At 37.6% G+C, this 27126-nt stretch overlaps 1 protein-coding gene across 3 annotated transcripts; it reads left to right on the top strand.

The window, feature by feature from the left end:
* Positions 1 to 1051: 1051 nt before the first annotated feature.
* On the top strand, positions 1052 to 26683 carry XB986526.L (provisional ortholog of hydroxy-delta-5-steroid dehydrogenase, 3 beta- and steroid delta-isomerase 7 L homeolog). Of its 3 annotated transcripts, XM_041581829.1 has the most exons (8): positions 1053 to 1275; positions 7512 to 7692; positions 10880 to 11035; positions 12588 to 12696; positions 14012 to 14077; positions 16414 to 16513; positions 18266 to 18428; positions 25731 to 26683. In XM_041581829.1, exons 2-8 carry the CDS (start codon positions 7545 to 7547, stop codon positions 26168 to 26170), a joined length of 1182 nt encoding a protein of 393 aa, XP_041437763.1. In that variant the 5' UTR covers positions 1053 to 1275; positions 7512 to 7544; the 3' UTR covers positions 26171 to 26683. The 3 variants fall into 3 exon arrangements, with proteins under 3 accessions (XP_041437764.1, XP_041437763.1, XP_018101169.1); XM_041581830.1 differs by lacking the exon at positions 7512 to 7692 and having other exon boundaries at positions 1052 to 1275; XM_018245680.2 differs by lacking the exon at positions 14012 to 14077 and having other exon boundaries at positions 1054 to 1275.
* Positions 26684 to 27126: the final 443 nt, after the last annotated feature.

Here is a 27126-nt window from a genome sequence, read left to right as displayed (position 1 = left end):
ATTGGTTGAAGACACCGATCTACCCAAGTGGACAATCCCTCATTTATTGAACAAATGCTGAACACTATAGGTCGACCCTGGGGAGCTTTTAAAGATCTGTGAATGTTCGGAAGATGGTGGAAAATGGGGTAATAGGAAATTCTGGAATCAGAAATGGTTGATCCTTGGCATCTACTACCCCAAAGATATTCCGAACATTCAACTTTTGAATTTTGTTAATACCAATTCCTTAAACTTGGTTTTTACATCTAATCAAAAAGAAGAAACCATTTAGTTTCTCGATGTTGAACTTATGGCTGTTATCTCGAAAGGTAGAATAGAAACCAAAGTCTACATAAAAACCAATATCTGGTAACACCATCCTGAGAGCCGAAAGCTGTCACCTTCGACATACAGTACAAAAACAAATATCCCATTTAGTCAATTTATACTAAATTGCACCTCACTTGAAATTTATGATGAACAATCTGAGATTCTTCGTAAAAAACTAATTAGTAAGGTCTATTCTGTGGATGTTATTAAATCTGCATATTTAAAACCAAATACAGAGATTGTCTCCTTTTGGGAGCAAACAGAAAGAAGACAATAATGAAATTGTGAAGGATACTTCAATTTATTTCAGCACGGAATATAGTGTTGAGTTTTTGAAAGAGATTTTGTCTAGTAGTTCTTTGAAAATAGACGCCTACCTTGGGGAATAAATTGTTTCTGAGTCTAGTATCTGCTCCCACTCCTGCACCCTGCAACAATTGGTTATACACAAAAGGTACTTATAGGTGGGGAAAATATCCCTGCAAAACTTGTAAGGTAATTGCAGTGAGCTCTGACTTCAAATCCGATGTAACAGGTAAAATATTTAAAATTCGTCTGTCCTGCATTTGCTTTATGGTTTGCTCTGTTTATTTTGGATTATTTGTTTTTAATATTTTCTTTTTCTATTAATTGAAAAATGATGTACTTATATTTGATATGTTCAAGTCTGGGTTTATAACAACTTTGGACAGCAATCACTAGAGGTCGCTATGCATACATGTCTCTATATTTGGACTCTCTGGATTCTGTAATGCCTATGCCTAAGGGCGGAAGTCCCAGAAACACGTCAGGCAACATTATGTTTTGTGCTTTAAATGTGGAAGAATAAAGATTCTGGTTTTTAAATAGGTCCGGTGCTGCGGACCTCCATTTTTTTCTTTCTTATCTACTCTTACGCCAAGGGACTTCCGAACCCGACGAACACGCTGATAGACCCTGCCATCTGTTTCACATCAAGTAGTGGTGAGTTGGAGCAGTTGCTGCTTTTGTTCTCTGCTTTGATTTATCTATAAAAGATGATGAAAACAGATGACTGTAGGTGGTGAACATAGTGAAATAGGAACTGGTGTGAACCACTGGAATAAGGGGAGAATTGGAGTATATATATAATATATATATATATATATATATATATATATATATATTGTAAGCTGGGGGATCCACAACAGAGACTTTTCTTCTTTTTAAAGGCAGGGGTGACCTTTTCAGGATACAAAACAAATCATAAAAATCAATCCTGCCCACTGGGAGCTAGCTTCACACATAAAGAGTTCCCTTACTAAACTGGGCCCCTTGTGGACTACCAGTAAGAAAACATATAAGTAGGGGTCACCCCTGTACTCACAAATCTTCTGGGGGATTGCTCAGCCTCCTGGTTTTCCTCAGTCAGTCAGACAGACCCTCTGTCACTTGGTCTCCTCTCTCTGCACCTTGCAGTAGCAAATGGCACCCCAGCCCCTCTGGGAGTTCCTCACACAGACAGGTGTCCTTCCTGCTCTGTGTCCTGCTCTGAGAGAGACTCCTAACAGCCTCACTAGAACTAAATACCTTTCCACAGGACAGCCTTCCTGTGGAAGGTGAGCACTAATCCATGAGCTGGACTTCTGGATCGTAGTACCTGGCTTGTCTGTTCTTTCCAGAATACTCCAGCTTCCAGGACCTGGCCGCCAAAGCCTTTAAACTGAGAACCTATTCTCTCTTCATGAACTCCCTTCCTGGTGCCTACCTCTCCCCACCAAGGAGAACTTAAAGGGAAAACATAAATTTTCCCACATTGTTTTGGTCACTCTACCACAATATATATGTATATATATATATATATATATATATATATATTTATACAATCCAAACGGTTCAGCACACCACTGGAGCAATTGACCCAGGTGATACCAATTGCAGCTGCATACAAAATCCAAAAAGGTAAGGTGCACACTGGGATCCTTTTTAGCTTTTTTAAAAAAGATAAATTTTATTCAATACATGTTAAAAGGAGGTCAACCTAATACACAAAAGCCATGAATATCTTGTAAATGATATCCTTATAAACGGAGAGTTCTGATGTCATCAGTTATAAACGGTGAGTTCTGATGTCATTTCTGTCACATGACTCACTGAAACGTGTGTATTATAATAAATAAAGTACCTCCAGTTGCAAAATATGCGGATATTACAAATTACCTTGGAGTTCAATGACCTGTATAAAAACACTCGGGACAGCACTGGATAGACTAGAGCCATAACCACGGGATGTTAGAATAAAAAAATGTCTTTATTTCCAAGCATCTTTAAAAACACATACAGGCATTCTCCTGAGACTGTTCAACTAAACCATGGCGTGTCTAGTCACCTGACGCGTTTCGTGCCTCTCATTGGCACTTCATCAGAGGTGGAGTCTATCCCTAGCTCTCTGCCTTATATAGTAAGTACAATTAAAACAATATACCCATTAAAATTAGCATATAACACTTATGGTTTGTTTTCAGGCTATATTTCCACTATGTATTTATGGGAAGGTTTGGTCAAAATTTATACAATAGTCAGAATCCAAATAAACAGATATTATCCTAATGTTTTTAATTCACTTCAATTTGATTTAAAGGAAGCATGAGACCTCCCAATCACTGTTTAACCCTTGTGGGAGGCGTGTTTTTAATGTGAAAATCCAATATACCTCCCTTTGATCTATCTTTTTCTGCAAATCTCCTCCTCTCACTCCTAGTTTAACTAGTTCTATGCCTTGGAATTTTATTAAGTTGTAATTACCACCGTGATTTAGCATAATATGTTTGCTTATAGCTGATATTCTCCTATGGCTATAACTGGTGTGATCCAAGTTGTTCAAATTAACCGGTGTGAGATGTTCTCGTACCCGTTCTTTTAAAGGCCGGCAGGTGCGACCCACATATTGTACGCCGCACTCACATGTGGCCAGATAAATGACACATTTAGAGTCACAATTAATGTAACTACGTATGGGGTCATTTTTTCCAGTTACACTGCTCTTAAAATTTTCCTTTATCATTATATGTTTGCAAACTTTGCATTTCTTTTTACCACATTTATAACACCCATTTTTGTTTAGCCATGTATCACTTTCTTTTCTAATTTTTTTATGCAAATATAGGCTAGGGGAAACATCACTTGCAATAGTTCTATTACGTTTAAATACATATCTGATGTTATTTAGGATCGGCCTCGTGCTTTTATATGGTCATGAAGCTCCTCGGTAACTTAAAATATCCTTATATTTTACAAGAGGGGGTACTATATATATATATATATATATATATATATATATATATATATATATATATATATATATATATAGATAGATAGATAGATAGATAGATAGATAGATAGATAAAGGAATGAAGAAGCTCGCACTCACAGGGCTTATCAAGTCAAAAAAAGGTGTTTATTTTGGATCAAAAATCAACTGACGTTTCGGCTTGCACTCAAGCCTTTCTCAAGAGTGCAAGCCGAAACGTCAGTTGATTTTTGATCCAAATAAACACCTTTTTTTGACTTGATAAGCCCTGTGAGTGCGAGCTTCTTCATTCCTTTACCTAATTTTTGGGCTTTTTTGCACCCAGGCAACGTTAACCTGTAGACGTGTAGTGCCGGCTTTCAGACTTCTATAGATATATATATATATATATATATATATATATATATATATATATATATATATGTGTGTGGGCTGTAAAAACATAACACAGGCACCAATGCAGGGGTTTGCCCAAGCTAGTGTCAATAGAGAATTTCATGATAAGCCTAAGACCATTACTACTTTAATGCCACAACAAGCAAGTTGTGCAGGAGCTGATGTTGGGGCTGGGCCCTTATATGGAAGTCAGTATCAGCTGAAGAGGTAACACCATTTTTTCTGTGAGGGTCCTCTGGGGGCTTATTTGAAGCAGGAGTTATGGGACATTTTCACTCCTTCCTGCCCCTAGAGCTCTTTAACATTGATATCTATGAGAAGGGGAAAGAGGATAGAAACAAGGGTGGTGGGAGACACTGGTTCAGGCTTATCCCCAGGACTTTCATGAATGGGCTGAAGGCATTTAATATTCTAAGCAGTTTAGTAGGAGAAAAACATCCACAGAACTTCTCTGTGCTACTTTGTTGTGGCCCAGAACGGAATTGGGACCACGAGGTACACTGATGAATGCACTTTATGAATAGTGATGGACGAATACATTCACCTGACACGAATTTGTGACGAATTTAAGCATTTCGCCGCCGGTGAATAAATTGAATCTCCCGCAATCATTTTTGGACGTGCGTCCGAAAAGTTGCTTGCGTCAAAGTCGTCACGTGTCAACACTATTCGGACGCCGATATTATCTCTGACAACTTTTCACTCCACATCCTGCACTGTTCTATTGTGTTTAACATCAATATGCAAAATTTATAAACAAAGAGTTATTTATTTTAAAAAAAAGCTCTCAGGCCAGATAGTGCCCCTAACAGAGGAAGGTGGCTGTCATATATGCCCTGCTAAGTGGGGACATTGATTTAAGACTACAACAGCATATCATAATGGTTCCAGCCTGTCATATTTTCAGTTCATAGCAGTTGTTTAAATTGTCTTTGAAGGGATTAGGACTTTGGGATAGTGAGTAAGTAACCATTCATTTTGGATAGGGGCAGGGGAGATGATTAAAAGGATAGGTACGTGGAAGTCAAACAGATCTTCAATGCATGTTAGACCATCCAGGGTGAGGTATAAGAGGTTTCAGTGAGGTGGTGGATGTGGTATGTACAGTATATGTTAAACTCACTTAGATTTGCCAGTTACAGTATGTGGTGTTTCATTACAGACTGTAATGCCCTAAAATATGCTTATCTTGTATCACTTGGTTGGTAAGCTATTCCTTCACCTTCTGGACAGAGATGCATGCCACAGTTTGAGTGGAATGCAGTTAGGTTTTCTGGAGGCCCATGTGAACATACAATGCCTTGAAGTAAGTGGTCTTCTTTGGGAAAAATGTATTTAATTAGTTATTATTCCAAAGACTTTATTGTCACGCATTGAAATTGTCTGGGGAGTGTATGGTGGAAGATGCCTGGGCCATGTTTAACTCTTCTAGAACAGATTGAAAAGAAAGTCTCAGTATTGTGACATGGTTTGCTTTAAGGAGCCAAATTCCTGTATTACTATTATTATTATTTGTGTGGGAAGCAGATGGGAAACTATTTGTCAACAGCATGGTAGTATTTGTCCTGCATTAGAAAGCTTTCCCTTAATCATCCATAGTCTTGGTTTGGGAACATGAGCAATTCTATCCCCTGAGGCAGCTTCTGCAATATCACCCCCCACCCTGAGAACTACTCTTTCCTGCACCGTAAGGGGTCTGGGACAGCCACATTGCTAAAAGAACAGAATTTGCATTTTTTGCCACCCCTGGTAATTTCTAGGGAGCTGCCACCTAATGTGAGTTTCTCAACTTGCCTCATGGCAGAAGTGCCATTGCCTCTGTGGCATCTCTTCTCTCCACTTATTTCTATATTATCATGAAGATGGCAGCTCCCGCTATGAATAGCATGCACCTCCTGTTAATATTGTTTTAATCTGTCACTAGTGATAAGTGAATCTGTTCATTTCAAAAAGAAATTTCACTTCAAATGCATAAAAGTCAATGGGCGTTTTTTTTTGTGCTTTTTTGTCTTGGTGACATTTTGTCCAATGCATTAGGGTCAGGCCACACTGGGCATTTTGGGGAGATTTGGTCACCTGGCGACTAATCGCCTCGTTTTTGCGGCGACCAATCTCCCCAAATGCCTTCCCTCACTCTGCGCCGGCTAAAATAAAAAAACGCCGGCGCTAATATCACGTGGCGATTCGTTTTCCAAAGTCGCCGAAAGTTTCCTCGTGAGGCAACTTCGGGCGACTTCGGAAACTAATCGCCGCATGTGATTAGCGCCGGCATTTTTTCATTTTAGCCGGCGCAGAGCGAGGGAAGGCATTTGGGGAGATTGGTCGCCGCAAAAACGAGGCGCCACGCAACCAAATCTCCCCAAAATGCCCAGTGTGGCCTGTGCTTTTCATGTGCTTTTTTGTCTTGGTGACAAAATGAAAAAACGCCGGCGCTAATATCACGTGCCGATTCGTTTTCCAAAGTCGCCCAAAGGTTCCTCGTGAGGCAACTTCGGGTGACTTCGGAAACTAATCGCCGCATGTGATTAGCGCCGGCATTTTTTCATTTTAGCTGGCGCAGCTTTTTTGGGTCAAAGAAAAATCATTTGATCGATGGATTTTTCATTCGATCAAACTATTTGCGATAAATCCTTCGACTTCGATATTCGAAGTCGAAGGATTTAACTTCGATGGTCGAATATCAAGGGTTAATTAACCCTCGATATTCGACCCTATGTAAATCTGCCCCTTGGTGTCACATATATATTAAGCCAAAAAAAATCACAAAATATTGAATGTCTTAAACGTTAGTAGATTGCTCAACTAGAAATGTGAATTAGGTATGTTTCAGTGAAGCAACATTCAGCGAACTAAAGAACATTGACCCCACCTTGTGATTTTATAGATATGTGAGTAGAAGGTAAAAGAACGCGTCTGTGCAATAAAAACAGAGAACACTTTTTCCTGTATTTTGAAAACTGATTTTGCTCGGAGCAGGTAAGTGTTTAATTCGATGTTGGCGTTGCGTGCCCGCTTATTTTTGCTGATATAGTTTACAAGGTCCATCATGTCTAAGAGGCTTATAACATAATAATAATATGTAACCCAGATAGATAAACCTATCTAAAATGTTATTATGTTATTATGTTTTTGTGTATGTGTGCTTGTCCAAATCGAAACAAAGCATATATTTAGGTTTTTTAACTAAACGGGGAGTTTTTGCCCCAAACTGCATATAAACAGCAATAGTTTCTAGCAATGGCTACGTACCATTTATTTTAATTGGTTAACGTGGGCATCGATTAGTAAAACATTTTGTTCGATAGTTTATAATGGAACCCAGAAACACAGAATCTATGGTGCATTTCAGTCAGATCCTCAACAGCCATCTAAGTATTGTAATCATCTATATATATCTATATTGAATACAATACAGCAATATAAGAAAGTGGATTTTTGTGGTATATTTTGCAAATCGTCATCACAACACAATCATGTTCAATACATTTAACTGAAACATTCATTTAATTGATGAACCTTTTTGTGTTTATTATAGAGCTTGGAAAGCAGCTCGAGAGTTTTTACGGCAATGTCTGAGAATCTGGTGTACTTGGTCACTGGAGGATGTGGTTATATAGGGGAGCACATTGTAAAGCTCCTGGCCATTCAGGAATATGTGAAAGAAGTGAGGGTTTTTGACATGAATGAAAGTGAAGAAATCATGAGGTGCAATACAGGTAAATATAAAAGGCATATAAATAGCACTCAATTTGTGAACTCAAAGGGGCAGATTTACTAAAGGGCGAGGTGGCAAACGCTAGCGACATTTCGCCAGAAATCACCAATTTACTAACAGGTGTAAGTGACAATTTGCTAGAGAACAGGACCGTCACTAGCGTTCATTCACACTCGCCAGTCGCCAGGCGACTTTTCACTCTTGCGAACGATCGTTACTGCAAATTCTGTAAAGTGCGAATTTTACTGAACGTTGCCCCTTTCGCCAGAATTTACTTTGCCACCTCAGACCAAGCAAACTGCTAAAATGAAGCAACATCTTCCTCAATCTTATGTCAGTGACATCATATCCTGTCTGACGGAAATGCATTAAAGTTGTAAAAACGCTGGCAAGCGGGATTGCCCACCCTCCCTCCTCCCCCCTGGCCTACCCGTCCCACTGGGCAAATGCCCCTAACTTGTTACTTACCCTTCTGTGCAGGTCCAGTCTAGGGAGTTCACAGACGACATCTTCTTCGACGCAATCTTCTTCCTGCTTTGAACGGCGTTTTGGCGCATGCGCAGTAGAAGCATTTCACCGGTACGGATCTACTGCGCATGCGTCAAAAGTCACGAAGTACTTTTGGCGCATGCGCAGTAGATCGTACCTGTGAAATGCGCCGGTCAAAGCAGGAAGAAGATCGCGTGGAAGAAGATGTCGTCTGTGAACTCCCTGGACTGGACCTGCGCAGAAGGGTAAGTAACAAGTTAGGGGCATTTGCCCAGCGGGAGGGGTAGGCCAGGGGGGAGGAGGGAGGGTGGGCAACACACGGGAGGGGGGGAGGGTTTTTGCGCCAACTAGATTTCCTTCCCCTCTAAGGTCAAAGTGTTTCCCTATCCAGGTCAATGTGTTTCTCTATTAAGGTCAAAGTGTTTCCCTATCCAGGTCAATGTGTTTCCCTATTAAGGCCAAAATGTTTCCCTATTAAGGTCAAAGTGTTACCCTATCCAGGTCAAAGTGTTTCCCTATCAAGGTCAAAGTTTTTCCCTATTAAGGCCAAAGTGTTTCCCTATCCAGGTCAAAGTGTTTCCCTATTAAGGTCAAAGTTTTTCCCTATTAAGGTCAAAGTGTTTCCCTATCCAGGTCAATGTGTTTCCCTATTAAGGCCAAAGTGTTTCCCTATTAAGGTCAAAGTGTTTCCCTATCCAGGTCAAAGTTTTTCCCTATACAGGTCAAAGTGTTTCCCTTTCCAGGTCAAAGTGTTTCTCTATCCAGGTCAAAGTGTTTCTCTATCCAGGTCAAAGTGTTTCTCTGGGAGCTCTGTAGTTAGTCAGGAGTGTCAGGTTTCCCTTGACAAGTAAAAAGGGAACTCACCATGTGTTCTGTCTCTTTGGACCCCACTTGCAGGATGGGGGCAGTTAGGTACTGTAGTTAAGTAGGCCTCAGTAGAAGAAGTCAGTGTCAGTGTTTTTATGGTATTAAAGGAGAGTTTCTATTAGTGTAAGATGCAGGGAAACTGACCCCACCTTGAAAATGAGCATATGGTACAGACAGAAAAAAATGGCAAGATGGCTGCAGGGCATTAAAAACAAAAAAAATAATTCATTTTTGACTCAAGTCAAATATATATAAATACATTATTTCAAAGAACTTCTTCAGACATCCACAGGAAATACCAGGAATTTGCCATGTTCACGGTGAAAGACAAGGTTTTTTTTCCAAAAAGAAGTATTGTATAAATAGAAGAAATGGGGAAAACATGTTCAAAGCAGTATATTTTTATGTAATATTTTGTTGAAGTTCTTTTTAAATGGAGAACTTTGAAAAGGGTTACAGTTAATATTATTGCCATCAAAATTAGCGCTTTTATACCTGTTGGATAGGAGACATAGGAGGACAAATTGTAGTATTTGTGAACAAGTGAACAATGTGTTAAAGAACAATAAAAGAATAATAAATTGAGGGGGTGCCGATATGCCAATATGTAGAATGCAATTTTTCTGAAACGGAGCACTGGTCGAAATAAAAGTTAGCAATTTAATACACTGGGGCAATCCTCTTACCCTTTAAAGAGGTGGTTCACCTATAAGTTAATTTTTAGTACGTTATAGAATAGGCAATTCTAAGCAACTTTTCAATTGGACTTTTTTGTAGTTTTTTTTAATTATTAGCCTATTTCTATTAGACTTTTTCCAGCTTCAAACAGGGGTCACTGACCCTTCTAAAGAACAAATGCTCTGTAAGGCTACAGATATATTGTTATTGCTGCATTTTATTAAAAAAAATTCTATTCAGGTTTCTCTTATTCATATTCCAGTCTCTTATTCAAATCAATGCATGGTTGATAGGGGAATTTGGATCCAGCCAGATTGCTGAAATTGCAAACTGGAGAGCTGCTGAATGAAAAGCTAAATAACTCAAAAGTCGCAAATAAAAAATGAAAACCAATTGCAAATTGTCTCAGAATATCACTTTTTACATCATACTAAAAGTTAACTCAAAGGTGAACAGCCTCTTTAAGTTTATAGATACATTCTAGGCCAAAGACGAGAAGCAGTGAATTAATTATTTAACAACTCACACATCACAATCAATTATGGGGTTGCCCATTTATGTACCTTTATATATGTCTATTAAGGTTGAAGGTTAGTGACATTGTAACTAAAATGCTATTATTTCAATGGAAGGTCAAGCCATTTTAATGACTTTGACCAGTTTTTGAAAAAACATTTTATTTATCCTCCCATAGTAATTATGGCTGAAGTACAATAAATCTGTAGCAAGTGGTGTGCTCTGTAAAGGAAGCTAAAATCTATATTTATAGCAGACTACAGCCACACTGCTGTACTTGAACTCCCAGTACTAGTATATGAATTGTATCTTCTACTAAATTAAAGTGTAAAGCAAAGACACCCCCTCTATAAAATACAATAACTTAGTACTAAACAACGATAGATCCTACGTATTAAAGGAATTCTAATGATAAACAAAAGAGAATAGAGATAGTCAGGACTTAATTATAATATGTGTGGAAATGTACTATGTTATTGTATATATATATCTGAAAAACATAACTGTTTATTATTACTCATTCCCCCTCCCTTTTTCCTTCTGTACCCTTCATTTTTCTTTAAAATTGAAAATAAAGACTTACAAAAAAAAAAATAAAGTGTAAAGCAAAGTCATTGGTTTTCCCTTTGTATTTTCAGCTTCCACCTCTGTAAAATTTATTAAGGGAGATATAACAAACTATGAACAGCTCCTAAAAGCCGTGGAAGGGGTCCATGTCGTTATCCACACAGCTGCTCTACTAGACATTTTTGACACAGTCCCCTTTAAAAAAATGAAAGCCATCAATGTTGGAGGTGAGTTTTAATAGCATCAGTATTTAGATAGCATCAGTATTTAGCAAGTGGCCAATAATAAAGGTTCTAGTTAAACTGGACACCAGATTTTTATTTTATTACTATACGGGTTAAACTATATGGGATTTTATTATCAGATTCTGTGGGTCAGACTTTATCTGACTTTGCTCCTATATTTGCCCCTTACAACTGCTTAGAACCATCAGCGATTCATCAGTGATTTCTTACTATAGCATCTATTTCTAAATGCTCCTGTGCAGACTCCACACCTTACCTCATCTCATATGTTATACTTTCCCTGGAAAGATTTCTGTTTTCATTCAATGGTCCCAGGTCCTTTAAGCCTTCATAAATGTATGCAAGTGTATAACCATACCCTGGAAAGCTATAATCTCTTAAAGGGCATGTAAAGTCTAAAATAGAATAAGGCTAGAAATGCTGCATTTTGTATACTAAATATAAACATGAACTTACTGCACCACAAGCCTAATCAAACAAATATTTTATGCTTTCAAAGTTGGCCACAGGGGGTCACCATCTTGTAACTTTGTTAAACATTTTTGCAAGACTAAGACTGTGCACATGCTCAGTGTGGTCTGGGCTGCTTAGGGATCGTCATAAACAAAGCTGCTTGAGTTCTGTATGGCTGAGAAGTAAGACGGGGGCTCCCTCTGCTGTTCATAAGTATGATTGTTTCCCTGCTCAGCAGTTAGGGACCTTCGGACAATTCCTATCCACAGCAGTAAATGAAGGGAGAATTTCACTGCATACAGTCAGGTTTCTTATAAAATAGGTACACATTTTTTAATTAAAGTATATTGGAGATAGGTTTCTTTTTCATTAAAGAAAGTAAAAATGGGATTTTATTTTTTTGCCTTTACATGCCCTTTATATGACCAGAAAGCACTGTTTTACCATCTCTGGTACCTGCAACTTCTTATTAGTTTAAATAAGACAGGAGTGAAGGAGAAATTTTGCGACCACATGTATGAAATAAAATTTAGCATTCGCAAATATGTTTTTTGCTACAAAATATTTAACAAAACTCCAGAGAGTTAATGCTAAACATATGCTTAGCAATGTAAAATTCACCAGCGAATGATTTTAAATTGTGAGCAGTGCTAAACATATGCAAAAATGCCATTTTAAATAACGCTTGCGACTTTTAATTGCGTTTCCCCTATTATATCCAATTTGGCAGGATTCACACCCACAATTGTGTTTGTTTTAATACTACAGATATACAGTAATTGCGGTGATTCCAGTTTTGCACGCTGCTACAGTGATGCTAGAATCGTGGGGAAAAACACTGAATTGTGTTTAAAAATTGAGGATGAAATTGCACTTTGCACATGGCACTGGTAGTCATAAATGAACCCTTGTATGAAGAAGCCTCATTTCTGTTGTCTGGAACTTGTTTGAACTTATTTTAATGCTTTTTGACGTATGAAATCCTGGGCTTAAAAAGCTGTTTGAATCTTTAGCCTTCTTTTTTAAAAAAATTTTGGTAATGAATTGTTTTGTTCAGCTATTATAAAATGTCATTTTTTAGGTACTGAGAATGTGATCAATGCGTGCCTTGCTAAGGATGTACCCTACATTGTGTACACAAGTTCCATAGCTGCTGTAGGTCCTAACATTAATTCAGAACCAATGATCAGGTAAGTCAGATCCAATGCTAAGGTAATGCAAACCAGTGCTGAGGTAAGTACAACAATTAGGGGCACATTTACTTAGCTCGAGTGAAGGATTAGAATGAAAAATACTTCGAATATCTAAGTATTTTTTTGGCTACTTCGACCATTGAATTGGCTACTTCGACCTTCGACTACAACTTCGAATCGAACTATTCGAACTAAAAATCATTCGAATATTCAACCATTCGATAGTCAAAGTACTGTCTCTTTAAAAAAAACTTCGACCACCTACTTCGCCACCTAAAACCCACCGAGCACCAATGTTAGCCTATGGGGAAGGTCCCCATAAGCTTTCTAATCTTTTTTTGATCAATGGATTCGATCGATCGTTCGCTCAAAACATGTGCGGTAAATCCTTTGACTTCGATATTCGAAGTCGAAGGATTTTACTTCGAGGGTCGAATATCGAGGGTTAATTAACCCTCGATATTCGACCAATAGTAAATGTGCCCCATGGTCAATGGAGTTACTGGAATTCAACTCAAAACTCTTCAAAGAGTGTCACTGATCCATTTTTACCTATTTAAAGACATGTAACACCATTTTTGTAAGTAACATTGTTGGCACTGAAAGAGGAAGGACCCCCATTTCTTATGTCTCAGCAATTTTCCATGAATGGCAGCTCCATGGGGAAGTATGACACACACGAATAAATCTAACAATGCCCTGTGTATCACTTCCCATAGTTCTGACCCACATTAATTCCTCTGCAAATAGGTATGAATGTGCAAATCCATTTTGCTGTGGTTCCCAACTTTTTGACCTCTAAAGACAATGGTTGTAATAAGAAAGTGAGTCTAATTAAATCTAAAACTTGGACTGAATTTCTTAGCATTAACTTAGCATCAACCAGAAATGGCATAATTCATTGATTTGTAGTTCTGTTTCGTAAAAAGAGACACCAATAAGTCTTCTTAGGTTAAAATATCCAATGCTTGTTATTGCAGAGAAGAGTTCCTCCACCCATTTTTAGTGATTGCTTGTACCTTTGCCTCATTTTCTTTCAGCTTTTCTCTTCCTATATTTAATTTTTTTCTCTTGTATTATGCCTTTATTTTCTCAGAGTCTTTCTCGTTTTGATTATTGCCTCCCCACAACTTTCTTACTATTTTATCTTTATCTTCAGATTAGTCTCTTCTCTAACCTCTTTTATTTATTCTCATTCCTATATTTGAATCCTGTTTTTTTTTTTGTTTATTTAAACATTCCATATCCATTTTTACATTCTTTCTGCCTTACTTTTAAATTCTTCCTCCCACTTTTGCTTTTCTTCTCTAAGAATCTCTAGAATAATAAATGGAACCCTTTTCCCTGGCATAGCCTTGCCTGGCCTGTCATGTTCAAGGTCAGTTCTGATTATGGAAAAATATTCCTACAATGTTTTGTTAAACAAAGATAATATAAAACTGACATCAAAGCCGCTCCTGGGAGTTCACACATCCCCTTTAATTGTGTATAACTGTGTAAGTTTCTTTGTACCATATGCATCACTTGAATAGAGGCAAGGGTAGAAAATCCGACTTTCACAGTATGACATGTGTAATGTCAGAAAATGGCTTTGCTTGGAAAAAGCACAAGTTTTCTATGATCTCATATTGCTTCACATTACTACAATAAGACTGGCATAAATTTAACTTGAAAAGACTGTTCTGAAATCTTTTGTCAGATTCATCCCTGCCACAAAAGTTATAGGGTTTAAAGTTTGGCAATATGTTTTGATGCCTGTCCTGTTTATAGCTTGGCTTGCATGACTTGGCTAAGGTTATTGACCTCAGAGTCAGTTTCTCACGCAGCTTATTCTTTGTCGGGGGGAAAAGGCTGGTTCTAGTTTGACACCCAGAGAAAATACATTTATACATAGATACATGATTCATTCTTTATTGTGCATACAGCCTTTGGATTTAACAGCTTAAGACAAGACTAAGGTGAAAAGCTTCTATATGATCATAAGTCAGTAATTGTTCTGGCTGTGAGCCTATGTTGTTAATGTTTAACATTTATATAACTATCTGTTTGTATACAAGTTAAAGTTGCACTATTGCTAAAGGTCAACATATGCCTTATTTTTAAAATGGATGCAGTATGAAGATATCGGATGTATCAATTTTGTGTGATGATTTTAACCTAATAAGACTCATGGGGGAAATCTGTAATAAAAGGTTCAAAGGTGCAAACCTGTGCAATTTTCGGTAAATTCTTGTATTACTAGGATTTTAGCTAAATCACATGTACGATGACCTTTATGTACAGGTATGGGACCTGTTATCCAGAATGCTCAGGATCTGGGGTTTTCCAGATAAGGTGTCTGCTGTAATTTGGATCTCCATACCTTCAGTCTGCTAAAACAAATCATGTAAACATTCATTCAACCCAATAGAATTGTTCTGCCCTCCAATAAGGATTAATTACATCTTAGTAGGGATCAAGTTAAAGGTACTGTTTTATTATTACACAAAAAAAGGGATTGTATCTTGTGTTGTACGGAGCACCAGCAGGGTCTATTTCAGTGAAATCAATCCTTTATTCATGATGATTACAATACAGGAATAATCATATTCCCGTACCACATATTTGATGCATTCGTGGCTACCAGACACTTTCTCAAAAGCCATACGAGAATGTGATTATGAAAGCTCCTGTATTTTAATCATCATGAATAAAGGATTGATTTTATTGAAATAGACCCTTTTGGTGCTCCGTACAACACAAGATACAATGACTGGATGAAGCCTTTCGGGGGCTGGTTAGTGTGTTGTAGCATGGCGTGGGGTGAGTTTCGTTGAGTGCTCCTAGTTTGTGCTTCTTGGCTACAGCGAAAAGGGAAATCATTTTGAAAATTTTGAAGTTTTAGAAGATGGCATCTATGGGAGATGGCCTTGCCTTGTAGTTCTGAGTTTTCTGGATAACGGGTTTCCATATAACTGATCCCATACCTGTATATCAAAGAGCAATGTCCAAGAATGGAAGTTGCTAAATTTTCTTGGGGGACAGATGATATATGTCCAGCAAAGAATATTGAGCTTTTACATTTATTATTATTATTATTATTATTATTATTATTTAAATAGCACCAGGATACAAATACAAGACAACAGGGTTAACATATACAGACAAACATGTATAACTTTCCATATTAAAGGATAATTAAACCTATAAAATAAGTGAATGTAAAATCGATGAGAGTGTTGTTCTAAGCACTTTTGTCATTTAAATTCATCATCTATTTTCTTTTTATTCCAAGATATTAAGGGATACATGTGCAGTTAATATGAATGAATTTTGTTCCAACAGTGCCACCTGCTGGTCAGTTTCTGACCAGTCTGACCACCAAGTAGTCAAGGAAGTTGTCAGGAGAAAGAAAGAGGCTGCTCCGATATTCTTCTGCTTAGGAAAGATGTAAGAAATGTTTCTAATTGTTTACCTTAGCAGAAGAACATCAGAGCAGCCTTGACTACTTGGTGGTGAGACTGGTCAGAAACTGACCAGCAAGTGGCGCTGCTGGAACAAAATTCATATATATTAACAGCACATGTATCGCTTAATATCTTGGAATAAAAAGAAAATAAATAATGAATGTAAATGACAAAAGAACTTAGAATAGCACTCTCATCAATTTTACATTCACTGTTCACTAAACGTTTACGTATCCTTTAACAGCCTTCTATATTTATTTTCTTGCAGGGCCACAGAGGAGACAGTGTATACTGGTGAGATAGAACTGTCATATGGCAAAACTAAGCAACTTGCAGAACAATTAATTCGTCAGGCAAATGGCAAACAGGTAATGATGTAAACAATTTACGTTCTATTCTTCTTTATGTAGGAAAAATATATAACTGGCTTTACTCAGCTGTGATAACCTTAACAGGGATTAATTAAACCTGAAATGCAACTGTTTTTTTTTTAGAAATTTGACTTCATAAAAACCTTGGGTGCATTTACTAAATGGCCACCAAAGTCATTTTGAGCAGTAAAGTCCCTTATTGCTGGCCCTATTTAGCTTCAATATTAGCATACATCATTGGTGCTGGTAATGATACTGCTAGCATTCCAGAGTTCTAAGTTGATTTTGGATTTAAATTACCTATTTACAAATATAAATGCAAAGAGCACATTTTCAGGCTTTTTAATCCCTGCCAAATAATACCCCTGCTATATAATGCGAGCCACAACTTGCACTTTAAAAAATGAATTACATTTTAAATAAAAGTTTCTTGGAAGGCTGCTAAGGATAACATTATATTTCATTATAAAAAAAAGAAATGTTTGCAATTACAAGGCGTTGGTAAATGTTGTTTTGCTTGAGTCAGCAGAGATGTGAATTGGGATATTTCCATTGCGATAGTGATAGTAGTCAGCTGCCCTCCAACGCTTATTCCCACAATGCCTTGTACATTCTGCGATTAATAGACGTGTAGGAGAAGCAGTAATATGTGCAAGGCATTGTAACAATTGTACTCTTGGCTTACATTGATGCATGTACATCCCTTTAAATAACAAAAAAATATATTCATTCAAGAGCAGCTTTAGAATTAAGCAGCAGTCACAGAGGATTCCAGACTGATGACAGGTTTTTTTTTCTATGTTATTAATTTCCATTCAGTAGAAAAATATATGTTGCAAACTTAGAATATTTATGGGCCAAGTAATATTCAGGGCCGCTCATTAATATCCACCCCTGCTCACCACCACTTTCTCACTTGTGAACTCACTCCCCCCATATGTACTGTTTGTTCTCTCCCTCAGAATTGCCGCTGCTGCTTTACCCCTCTTTCTGGCCCTTCTTGTAGTGCACAGTTTCAAGTTTTCTTTATACAGTGTATAATATATGTTATATTAGCTTCCTATACTGCCAGCATTTAATTACAGAAACTTTATATACACACAAAAACATATGCAGTATATTTGAAGTTTCTCAGCCCTGCACATTTGGGGGCACATTTATCAAGGGTCGAATTTCAAAGTGGAAAATACTTTGAAGTTCGACCATCAAATAGAATCCTCCGACATTCGAATTGGAAGGATTTTATTCATCGTACGATCGTACTCCGATCGTACTTCGAATCGTACGATTCAAACGATCTTTTCGTACAATTGTACGATTTTCCTTTGATACCCAAAAACTTATAAAATTGCTCTGGCAGGTCCCCATAGGCTAACATAGCACTTCGGCAGGTTTACGTTGGCGAAGTATTGAAGTCGAAGTTTTTTTAAAGAGACAGTACTTCGACTATCGAATGGTTGAATATTCGAACGATTTTTACTTCGAATCAAAGTCGAAGTAAATTCGAAGTCGTAGTATCCTATTCGATGGTCGAAGTACCCAAAAAATTACTTCGAAATTCGAACTTTTTTGACTTCGAAAATTCACTCAAGCTTAGTAAATCTGCCCCTTGGTGTGCAGCAAAATAAAGATTTACCGTACGATATGATGACCACTGAGCAGTTTTTGTACTTTGATATAGTGGTGAATTTCAAGTATAAACACTTGTAGAAAGGGGTTAATGATTATGCCTTAATTCTTATTTTGCAGACAAGCCATGGAAAACAGCTGGCCACCTGTGTGATTCGACCAAGTAACATATATGGTGAAAAAACAAGCAATTTGTTGGACGCCTATTTGTCTGCCAAAGCTAAAAACAATGTTATAAATTATATTGAACCTGAAAATATAGATGCTCAATATGCATATGTTGGTAAGTGTAAAACGCAGAAATTAATCAAAAATTCCTATTTTCAAAGGATACAGAATCCAATGTACAGCTCAGTGTGCCCACAGTTATTATGTGTATCAGTAGAGAAGTGAATCCTTCAGCATTTTATATTGACGGTGGGTAAGTAGAAAAGATTTGGCGAGCACTCCATTTACCCGTTCGATTAAAAGAAGTAAATGTATATTTCAGCATATTAAAAACATCCATTCCATTAACAGCAACATAATGGGCCCCCTGCAGCATTGTTAGTTACTTACTTGGAGAATAAATACAGGTATGGAAATTGTTATCCAAAATGCTCGGGACCTGGGGAGTTTCGCATAATGGATCTTTCCATAATTTATATCCCTATAACTATCGCTAGTCTACTAGAAAATCATGTAAACATTACCCAATAGGCTGCTTTTGCTTCCAATAAGGATTAATTATTTCTTAGTTTGGATCAAATACAAGGCACTATTTTATTAGTAAAGAGGAAATGGGAAAACCTTTTTTAAAATTTGGATTATTTAACTAAAATGGAGCCTATGGAAGAGAGTCTTTCCATAATTCGGAGCTTTCTGGATAACGGATACCATAGCTGTACTGTAAGAAAGAAATCTGTGATACTGTACATGTTTTATATATTTACAATTATCTTGAAACAGGTTATACATTTTCTATTTCTATTTTTTAATTTCTACAACAAATTAGCGCTAATCCAATCAAATTCAGGTACATTTTTGATATATTTAAAGTAGGTCATGTTATAGAATAAAGGCTGGTAAAAATAGAACATATTGTGCCACCTGCTGATCAACTGAAGAATTTCAACAAAACTGTCTTTTATAATACTATAGTTATCAATACATGGACTACGAAAATATAATAAACAGTATTTTTTAGTACATGCAGTAGAACCCCATTTTATGTTTTTCAGGGGACCAGAAAAAAAACATCCAGGAAAATGTAAAATCAGGGAAATGTATTATACATAATATATAGGTGGAACCACAAAACAAGAATGTAAAATGAGGGAAAACTTAAAATCAGGGGATTTAAAATTGAGGTTTCATTGTAGTTGTATAGGCCTTGAAATAAATAGCATAGATCTATAATAGATATGGCAGAACAGGGCATAAAACCAATACCTGCTCACATTCTACTTTACTTTCATGGAGCAATTTCTGGACACAAATCCACATTTGGACTGGAGTAGTTGTCCTACACCCCTTTCTTATATATTCTGTAAGGGTGAGGTTGTATGCATCTACGCTATCTCTCCCCTAGGTAAATATCTAGAGAATTGTTACTCTTAATACATAAAGGCTCTTTTCTATTAATGATATCAGACTTATCTTTATCACTACATTAGCAGTAACATGCTACGTGCTTCAGCATCATTCTGCAAATAATTTACATTAAATGGGTTGTTCACCTTCCATGCACTTTTTTCAGTACAATTGGTTTCATATTGTTCACCAGAAATATACACTTTTTCAATGACTTTCCATGTTTAATTTCTGACTATTTTACCCAAACCCAAATTAAATTTTTAATGTTCCTGTCTCTGGTGTTTCAGTCTGGCAGCTCAGTAATTCAGGTGCGGATTCTGAACTGTTACAATTTGCTACATTACATAGTAACATAGTAACATAGTAACATAGTAACATAGTAAGTAAGGTTGAAAAAAGACACATGTCCATCAAGTTCAACCTTTTTTTTTTAATTTTTTTTTTTATTAACTACTGTGCCTATCTGCCAGTTGATCCAGAGGAAGGCAAAAAACCCATCTGAAGCCTCTCCAATTTGCCTTAGAGGGGGAAAAATTCCTTCCTTACTCCAAAATGGCAATCGGACTAGTCCCTGGATCAACTTGTACTATGAGCTATTTCCCATAACCCTGTATTCCCTCACTTGTTAAAAAGCCATCCAACCCCTTCTTAAAGCTATCTAATGTATCAGCCTGTACAACTGATTCAGGGAGAGAATTCCACATCTTCACAGCTCTCACTGTAAAAAACCCCTTCCGAATATTTAGGCGGAACCTCTTTTCTTCTAATCGGAATGGGTGACCTTGTGTTAGCTGGAAAGACCTACTGGTAAATAAAGCATTAGAGAGATTAATATATGATCCCCTTATATATTTATACATAGTCATCTTATCACACCTTAAGCGCCTCTTCTCCAGCGTGAACATCCCCAATTTGGCCAGTCTTTCCTCATAGCTAAGATTTTCAATACCTTTTACCAGCTTAGTTGCCCTTCTCTGTACCCTCTCTAATACAATAATGTCCTGTTTGAGTGATGGAGACCAAAACTGTACGGCATATTCTAGATGGGGCCTTACAAGTGCTCTATACAGTGGAAGAATGACCCCCTCCTCCCTTGACTCTATGCCCCTTTTAATACAGCTCAAGAACTTATTTGCCCTTGATGCTGCTGACTGGCATTGCTTGCTACAGCCAAGTTTATCATCTACAAGGACTCCAAGGTCCTTTTCCATAATGGATTTGCCTAGTGCAGTCCCATTAAGGGTATAAGTGGCTTGGATATTCTTACATCCCAGGTGCATGACTTTACATTTATCAACATTGAATCTCGTTTGCCACTTAGCTGCCCAGATTGCCAGTTTGTTAAGATCATGTTGCAAGGATGCCACATCCTGGATGGAATTAATTGGGCTGGATAATTTTGTGTCATCTGCAAACACTGATACATTACTTACAACACCCTCCCCTAAGTCATTAACGAACAAGTTAAATAAAAGTGGACCCAATACCGAGCCCTGAGGGACCCCACTAAGAACCTTACTCCAAGTAGAGAATGTCCCATTAACAACCACCCTCTGTACCCGATCCTGTAGCCAGTTTCCTATCCATGTGCAAACGAGTTCATTAAGCCCAACAGACCTTAGTTTAGAAAGCAGTCGTTTGTGGGGCACAGTATCAAATGCTTTGGCAAAATCCAAAAAGATCACATCTACTGCCCCCCCACTGTCCAGAATCTTACTTACCACATCATAAAATGCAATCAAATTCGTCTGACATGACCTATCCTTCATAAAGCCATGCTGATTGTTGCTCATAATGCCATTCATTAGGACAAAATTTTGAATGTGATCCCTTAACAAGCCTTCAAATAATTTGCCCATTATTATTAGTTGATACAGTACATTTGCCGGCAGTATATGTGGAATATTAGCAACTATTGTATCAATTATAAGGGGTTGTGCACCTAATGATGCAGAGAGTGATATTCTGAGACAATTTGGAATTTGTTTTCATTTATTATTATTTGTGTTTTTTGTGTTATTTAGCTTTTTACTCAGCAGCTCTCCAATTTGCAATTTCATCAGTCTGGTTGCTAGGATACAAATTACCATAGCAGTTCTGCATTGATTTTTATAAGAGACTGGAATATGAATAGGAGAGGGCAAGAATAGAAATATGAGTAATAAAAAGTAGCAATAACAATACATTTTTGTTAGATGGGGCCAGTGACCCCCATTTGAAAGCTGGAAAGAGTCAAAGGAAAAAGGCAAATAATTAAACTATAAAAAAGAAAAAATGATGGCCAATTGATAAGTTGCTTAGCCATTCTATAACATACTACAAGTTAACTTAAAGTGGACCTGTCACCCAGACATCAAAAGCTGTAAAATAAATGTCCGTTTCAAATTAAACATGAAATCCAAATTTTATTTTTTTATTAAAGCTGTCTCAGCTGTCAATCAAATATTGCATGCCCCTTCTCTATGCCTTAGGCATAGAGGTGGGGCAGGCAATTACTTTCACTTTCCATTCAGCACTTCCTAGATGTCACTGCTCTCCCCACATTCCCCCGTTCTCTTAACCATTTAATTGTGTAGCCAGTGTATGGGGATGGACATCAGGTCCCCCATTCTGGTGCACAAACAAGATTCTGAGATGATGGAAGGCTTGCCTTAATAACAGTGTCCACAAAATGGCTCCTACCTGCTTGCTATAATTATTAATTCCCAGACAATTTATACAGTGTAATTAAAGTTAATTTTGCTTGACTAACATGATGAAATAGGATTTGGAATTATGTTTTGGGGTGACGGGTTCCCCTTCAAGGAGAACCACCCCTTTAATGAAACACAGGGATTCTGTTCAGCAGACACAACGATAAGAAATGGATCACCATACGTATCAATGTAGAACAGTTTACAGAGTCAGTGACCCCTCTCCCCCCTTCCAGAGCTGATTCAGAAAGACATAAGAAGGTGAAAATGAAACTTTAAACAAAATATTAGTAAAACAGAAAATAGAAAGTCATTTTAAAAAGTCTTTATTTCTGGTGAACTGAAATCAACTGAACTGAAAAACGTGCTGGAAGGTGAAGAACCCCTTTGAGCTTGTCCAAATACTGAGTAATCATTTTTACAGATCTTCCTGTCCTTAAGGGTAGGGACACACTGGGCGATTTGGGGAGATTTAGTCGCCTGGCGACTAATCGCAGCGACTTTTCTTCCGGAATGCCTCCCCTCACTCTGCGCCTGGATAAAATGAAAAGTCGCCGGCGCTAATCACACACGGCGATTCGTTTTCCGAAGTCGCCCGAAGTTGCCTCACGAGGAAACTTCGGGCGACTTCGGAAAACGAATCGCCGCGTGTGATTAGCGCAGGCGATTTTTCATTTTAGTCAGGCGCAGAGCGAGGGGAGGCATTCGGGGAAGATTGGTCGTGGAAAGTCGCGGCGATTAGTCGCCAGGCGACTAAATCTCCCCAAATCGCCCAGTGTGTCCCTACCCTAAAGGGCTCCTGATGTTACTAGATAATATACAGAAATCAATCTTAACCTTTCTGAATACGGGTAATATTCAGCCATACTGCACTCAGACCACCTCTGGTCTACCCAGAGCTTGACCCTTTCCAGCAAAACAACACCCCTGTTTCACTCCTGTTGAGGGTACATATATAGTTGACACTTAAAACATCTGAAAGATTGTTTTTGTAGTATTTTCTTAATAGTATTTTCTCAATAAAACTTAACATAATAATAATTAAATAATTAAAGAAATTAAAAAGTACGGGTATGAATAAATGTATTAAGTTCCACAGGTCCCTCCCAGATAATTCTCAGCACTAGACGGATTTGTATTCCTTGTAAGTAAACATGTAAAGAGCTTTTATCCTATATCAGAGATTTCCAGACTTCTTCTGATCGAGCCCACCATTAATGTCAAACATATGCCTCCTCAGCTCATGAGAAGCTTACAGTATTTTGTATCATTCAGTCAAAGTTTAAAGCAATGATTAGGCCATCAACTAAAGATTTATCTGAACTTAACTTGCCATAAAGATTCCAGTGATACCTAGTGGGGCAGCTATTCCATTTAGGAACCATTGCCCTATATGATTTATAATGAAATGTTTCGTAAGACCCCTGAATATAAGTATAAACTGTCTGTTAAGCTGTGTACAAACCTGTGGAAATTAACAACATTTGCACTGCACAGCCATGCTTAACTGTATGCTGAACCCAGCCCGATGCCTGTGCATGTGTTTGCTATTCTTTATTCCAGCATATGTCTATTATACAAGTGAAAGCACAAGTCCACTAAATCAACTTTTATCGTATCAAAAAAACTGGGGCAGGTTTCTCCACCTGCATGTCAATTAATTAAAGGGGAACTCTACACAAACATAACAAGCTTTTTGAAAAGTAAACATAATTTCAAGCAACTTTGCAATATACATAAATTTAAGACTTTTTCATGATTTTTAATGGTTTGGAACAATTCTTTAAGTCTAGCCCCCTGCTCTCCTTCTGATCTGTCTGACTACTTTGCTGAGCTAACTGACTACTGTTACTTTGTATCAGCAGCCATCTGTCCTCAGCCTGCATCCTCCACAATTCCCTGCACACGTGATTTTAATAAGGAAGGGAACATCACAGTGCAATGCATTGTGGGTTATGTAGTTCCAGCATTCTGTCTGTAAGCAGTGGAGATGTTTTTACAATTTGTAACATCAGTGTTTAGTCCCTCCTTCCCTGCCAGGATTTCAAATGATGCAGAAAGAGAAGAACTGTTAAACAGCTGGATTTCAGCATAGAAAATGGCATTTATTCATACTTTTTAGGGATGCACTGAATCCAGAATTCGGTTTGGGATTTGGCCAGGATTCTGCCTTTTTCATCAGGATTCGTATTCGGTCGAATCCTTGCGCCTGGCCGAACCAAATCTGAATCCTCTGAATGTAAATTTGGGGCGGGTAAGGAAATTTTCAGCACAAAAGAAGAATTATTTCCACTTTTAACTTTCCTGCCCATAATTTGCATATAGAAATTAGGATTCCGATTCGGTTCAGTATTCGGCCGAATCTTTCACCAAGGATTCAGGGATTTGGCCAAATCCCATATAGTCGATTCAGTGCATCCATAATACTTTTTGAAGAAACAGGTAACTGTGATGGTTATATCAGGGGTTTCTGTGTTATGTGGTTATCAAATTTTGGTTTGGAAGCCGGAGTTCCCCTTTAATTGCACAAAGCATGTGATACACAACTTTAGCCAAGCCATTTCCATTGCAAATACTACCTTTGCTGCATGATCTTCCTGTAAACAACATCCCAGCTTGCCAAAATACACAAACTGTCCCTGACCAGTCACCTGGTGTCACAAGAGTCTAATGAGGGCTAATAAAACTGGGTGTTGCTTATGGTAAACAATTTAACAAATTACACAATACATTTAGTTGCTAGGAAGAGGTTCTAGAAGATGGCTAAGTGGCTAGAAATGGGTAGGGTGGGTGATAGTAAAGCACCAGGTAAGCAGTATTCCTCTGGGAAATAATATTCTTTATCATTTGCAAACTAGTCTTTCGAGATTTCACTTTTTCAACTTTTACAGAGCCTGTGATATTAGAATGTGTATGTTTTTTGAACGGATAAATATAGACACTTGGATTTTGGTAACATGCTCTTTTATGTGAAATAATCTAGCATTCTTGCTACAATTTCCCTTGTCTCTGCATCAGTAGGTGAGGCAGAAAAGTGGATATTCTCGTATATCAGAAAAGGGCTGAAATATTTATTCAGCTGTTCTTTTTATTTGCTGTGTTTGCTCCCGACTTCTGTTAGCATATTATTGTTAATGTTCAATGTGGCTGACCAGTGAAAGTACACAGAGGCTTTGTGTGCTCACTGGTTAAAGAGCAAAAATAATATGTAGGTGGCAGGGACACATTCGTTGAACTCAGTCACTGAGTCACCTGGATCAATAAAGCACACACTTTATGTAGGATCGCTGACTACAAGCATTACTTTCTCGTAACAGGTAACGTGGCTTGGATGCATGTCCAGGCAGCGCGGCATTTGTACCTGAAGCCGGAACTTCTTGGAGGTGAAGTGTATTATGTATATGACAGCACTCCAATGAGACAACGATACAAGCTCATTTACGAACTGTTCACTCAAGTGGATCCCAGCATCCAAATGGGCCACCGCATTCCTTACTGGAAGATGTGGTTAATTATTAATATCTACAACATTATTCAATATATTGTGAGACCATTTTGGAATTTAAAGCCATTCATGACATTACCGATTTTGAATATAATCGTTACTTCATTCTCTTACGAGACCGACAAGGCATTCAGACACTTTGGATACCAACCTTTGTTCAACTGGGCTGAGTGTAAGAAAAGAACATGTGAATGGCTTAAAAATGTGGTTCATGACGTACCAAAACAGCATGGGAAACACAAAGAAACCTAGGCCTGATTTGTGATCATTGTACTAAATATAAATGTCATGTATTCTGCAAGTACCCATAATTCTACATAACCCCTAAAATATGGTCATATCTGTTATGTATCCGGCTGACATTCTGGAAAATATCTGAACACTAAATGGCTTTACAATATGTTTTATACAACATAACGTAAATGCTCTACATTTTATTCATGAAAATATTTTGCTTGGCCAAACATCTGGTATCAGAAACTAAAAGGAACATACACACAGCACTGCTAGCCCTTGCCAGATTATGTGGTGGCACAGCCAATAATGAAGATTCGAGCATCTGGTATATGTTGTTGATGTGAGTGGGTATTCTGGCTGGTTTAACTCCGAATAAACATTATTCCATGCTTCATTTATATTATAATGTTAACACAACTATGTAACAACTACGCAGCTATGTAATCACACAAGTGTATGTTGTTTTAAGCAAAATGAGGATGAAAATACTTTGGCAAAGATTTATTAAAATACCAGCAATTTTCATTACACAGTGTTATATTTTTATTGGAATTTAAGGGTGTCTGCTAGGGTTGAGCAAATTTTCTCAGTATGGTTTCTTTGGACTCAGGAGAGAGATGGTTAATTCACTACAGTGCATAATTATTGGATAATTAGAAGGGGGGCAAATGGGGCTTTGGCCATGTCAAATCGGAGAAAGGATTTCTAGGCTGTATGATTTATTTTCTATGTTTTCAGTTTTGGCATAGTGGAAGAGCTTTTTCTTCTCCAATATATGTGCTATTGCAAAGCTAAAAACACAAACCATAGTGTCATTTCACATTCCTATTATCTCAAAATCATCTTTTTGTGATTTTATACTTTTTTGTTTTAAGTGGAATGTCTCGATCTGCTCATCACTAGTGTCTGCCTCCAAATGACATCAAGGATTGTGTATATGTCATGAAGACAATCCCAAACTCAAGATGAGT

Source organism: Xenopus laevis, chromosome 2L, assembly GCF_017654675.1.
Source record: "Xenopus laevis strain J_2021 chromosome 2L, Xenopus_laevis_v10.1, whole genome shotgun sequence".
In the NCBI taxonomy this organism is placed as follows: domain Eukaryota; kingdom Metazoa; phylum Chordata; class Amphibia; order Anura; family Pipidae; genus Xenopus; species Xenopus laevis.
Note: the sequence above shows the minus strand (reverse complement) of the source record. Positions and strands in the feature narration are given on the sequence as shown.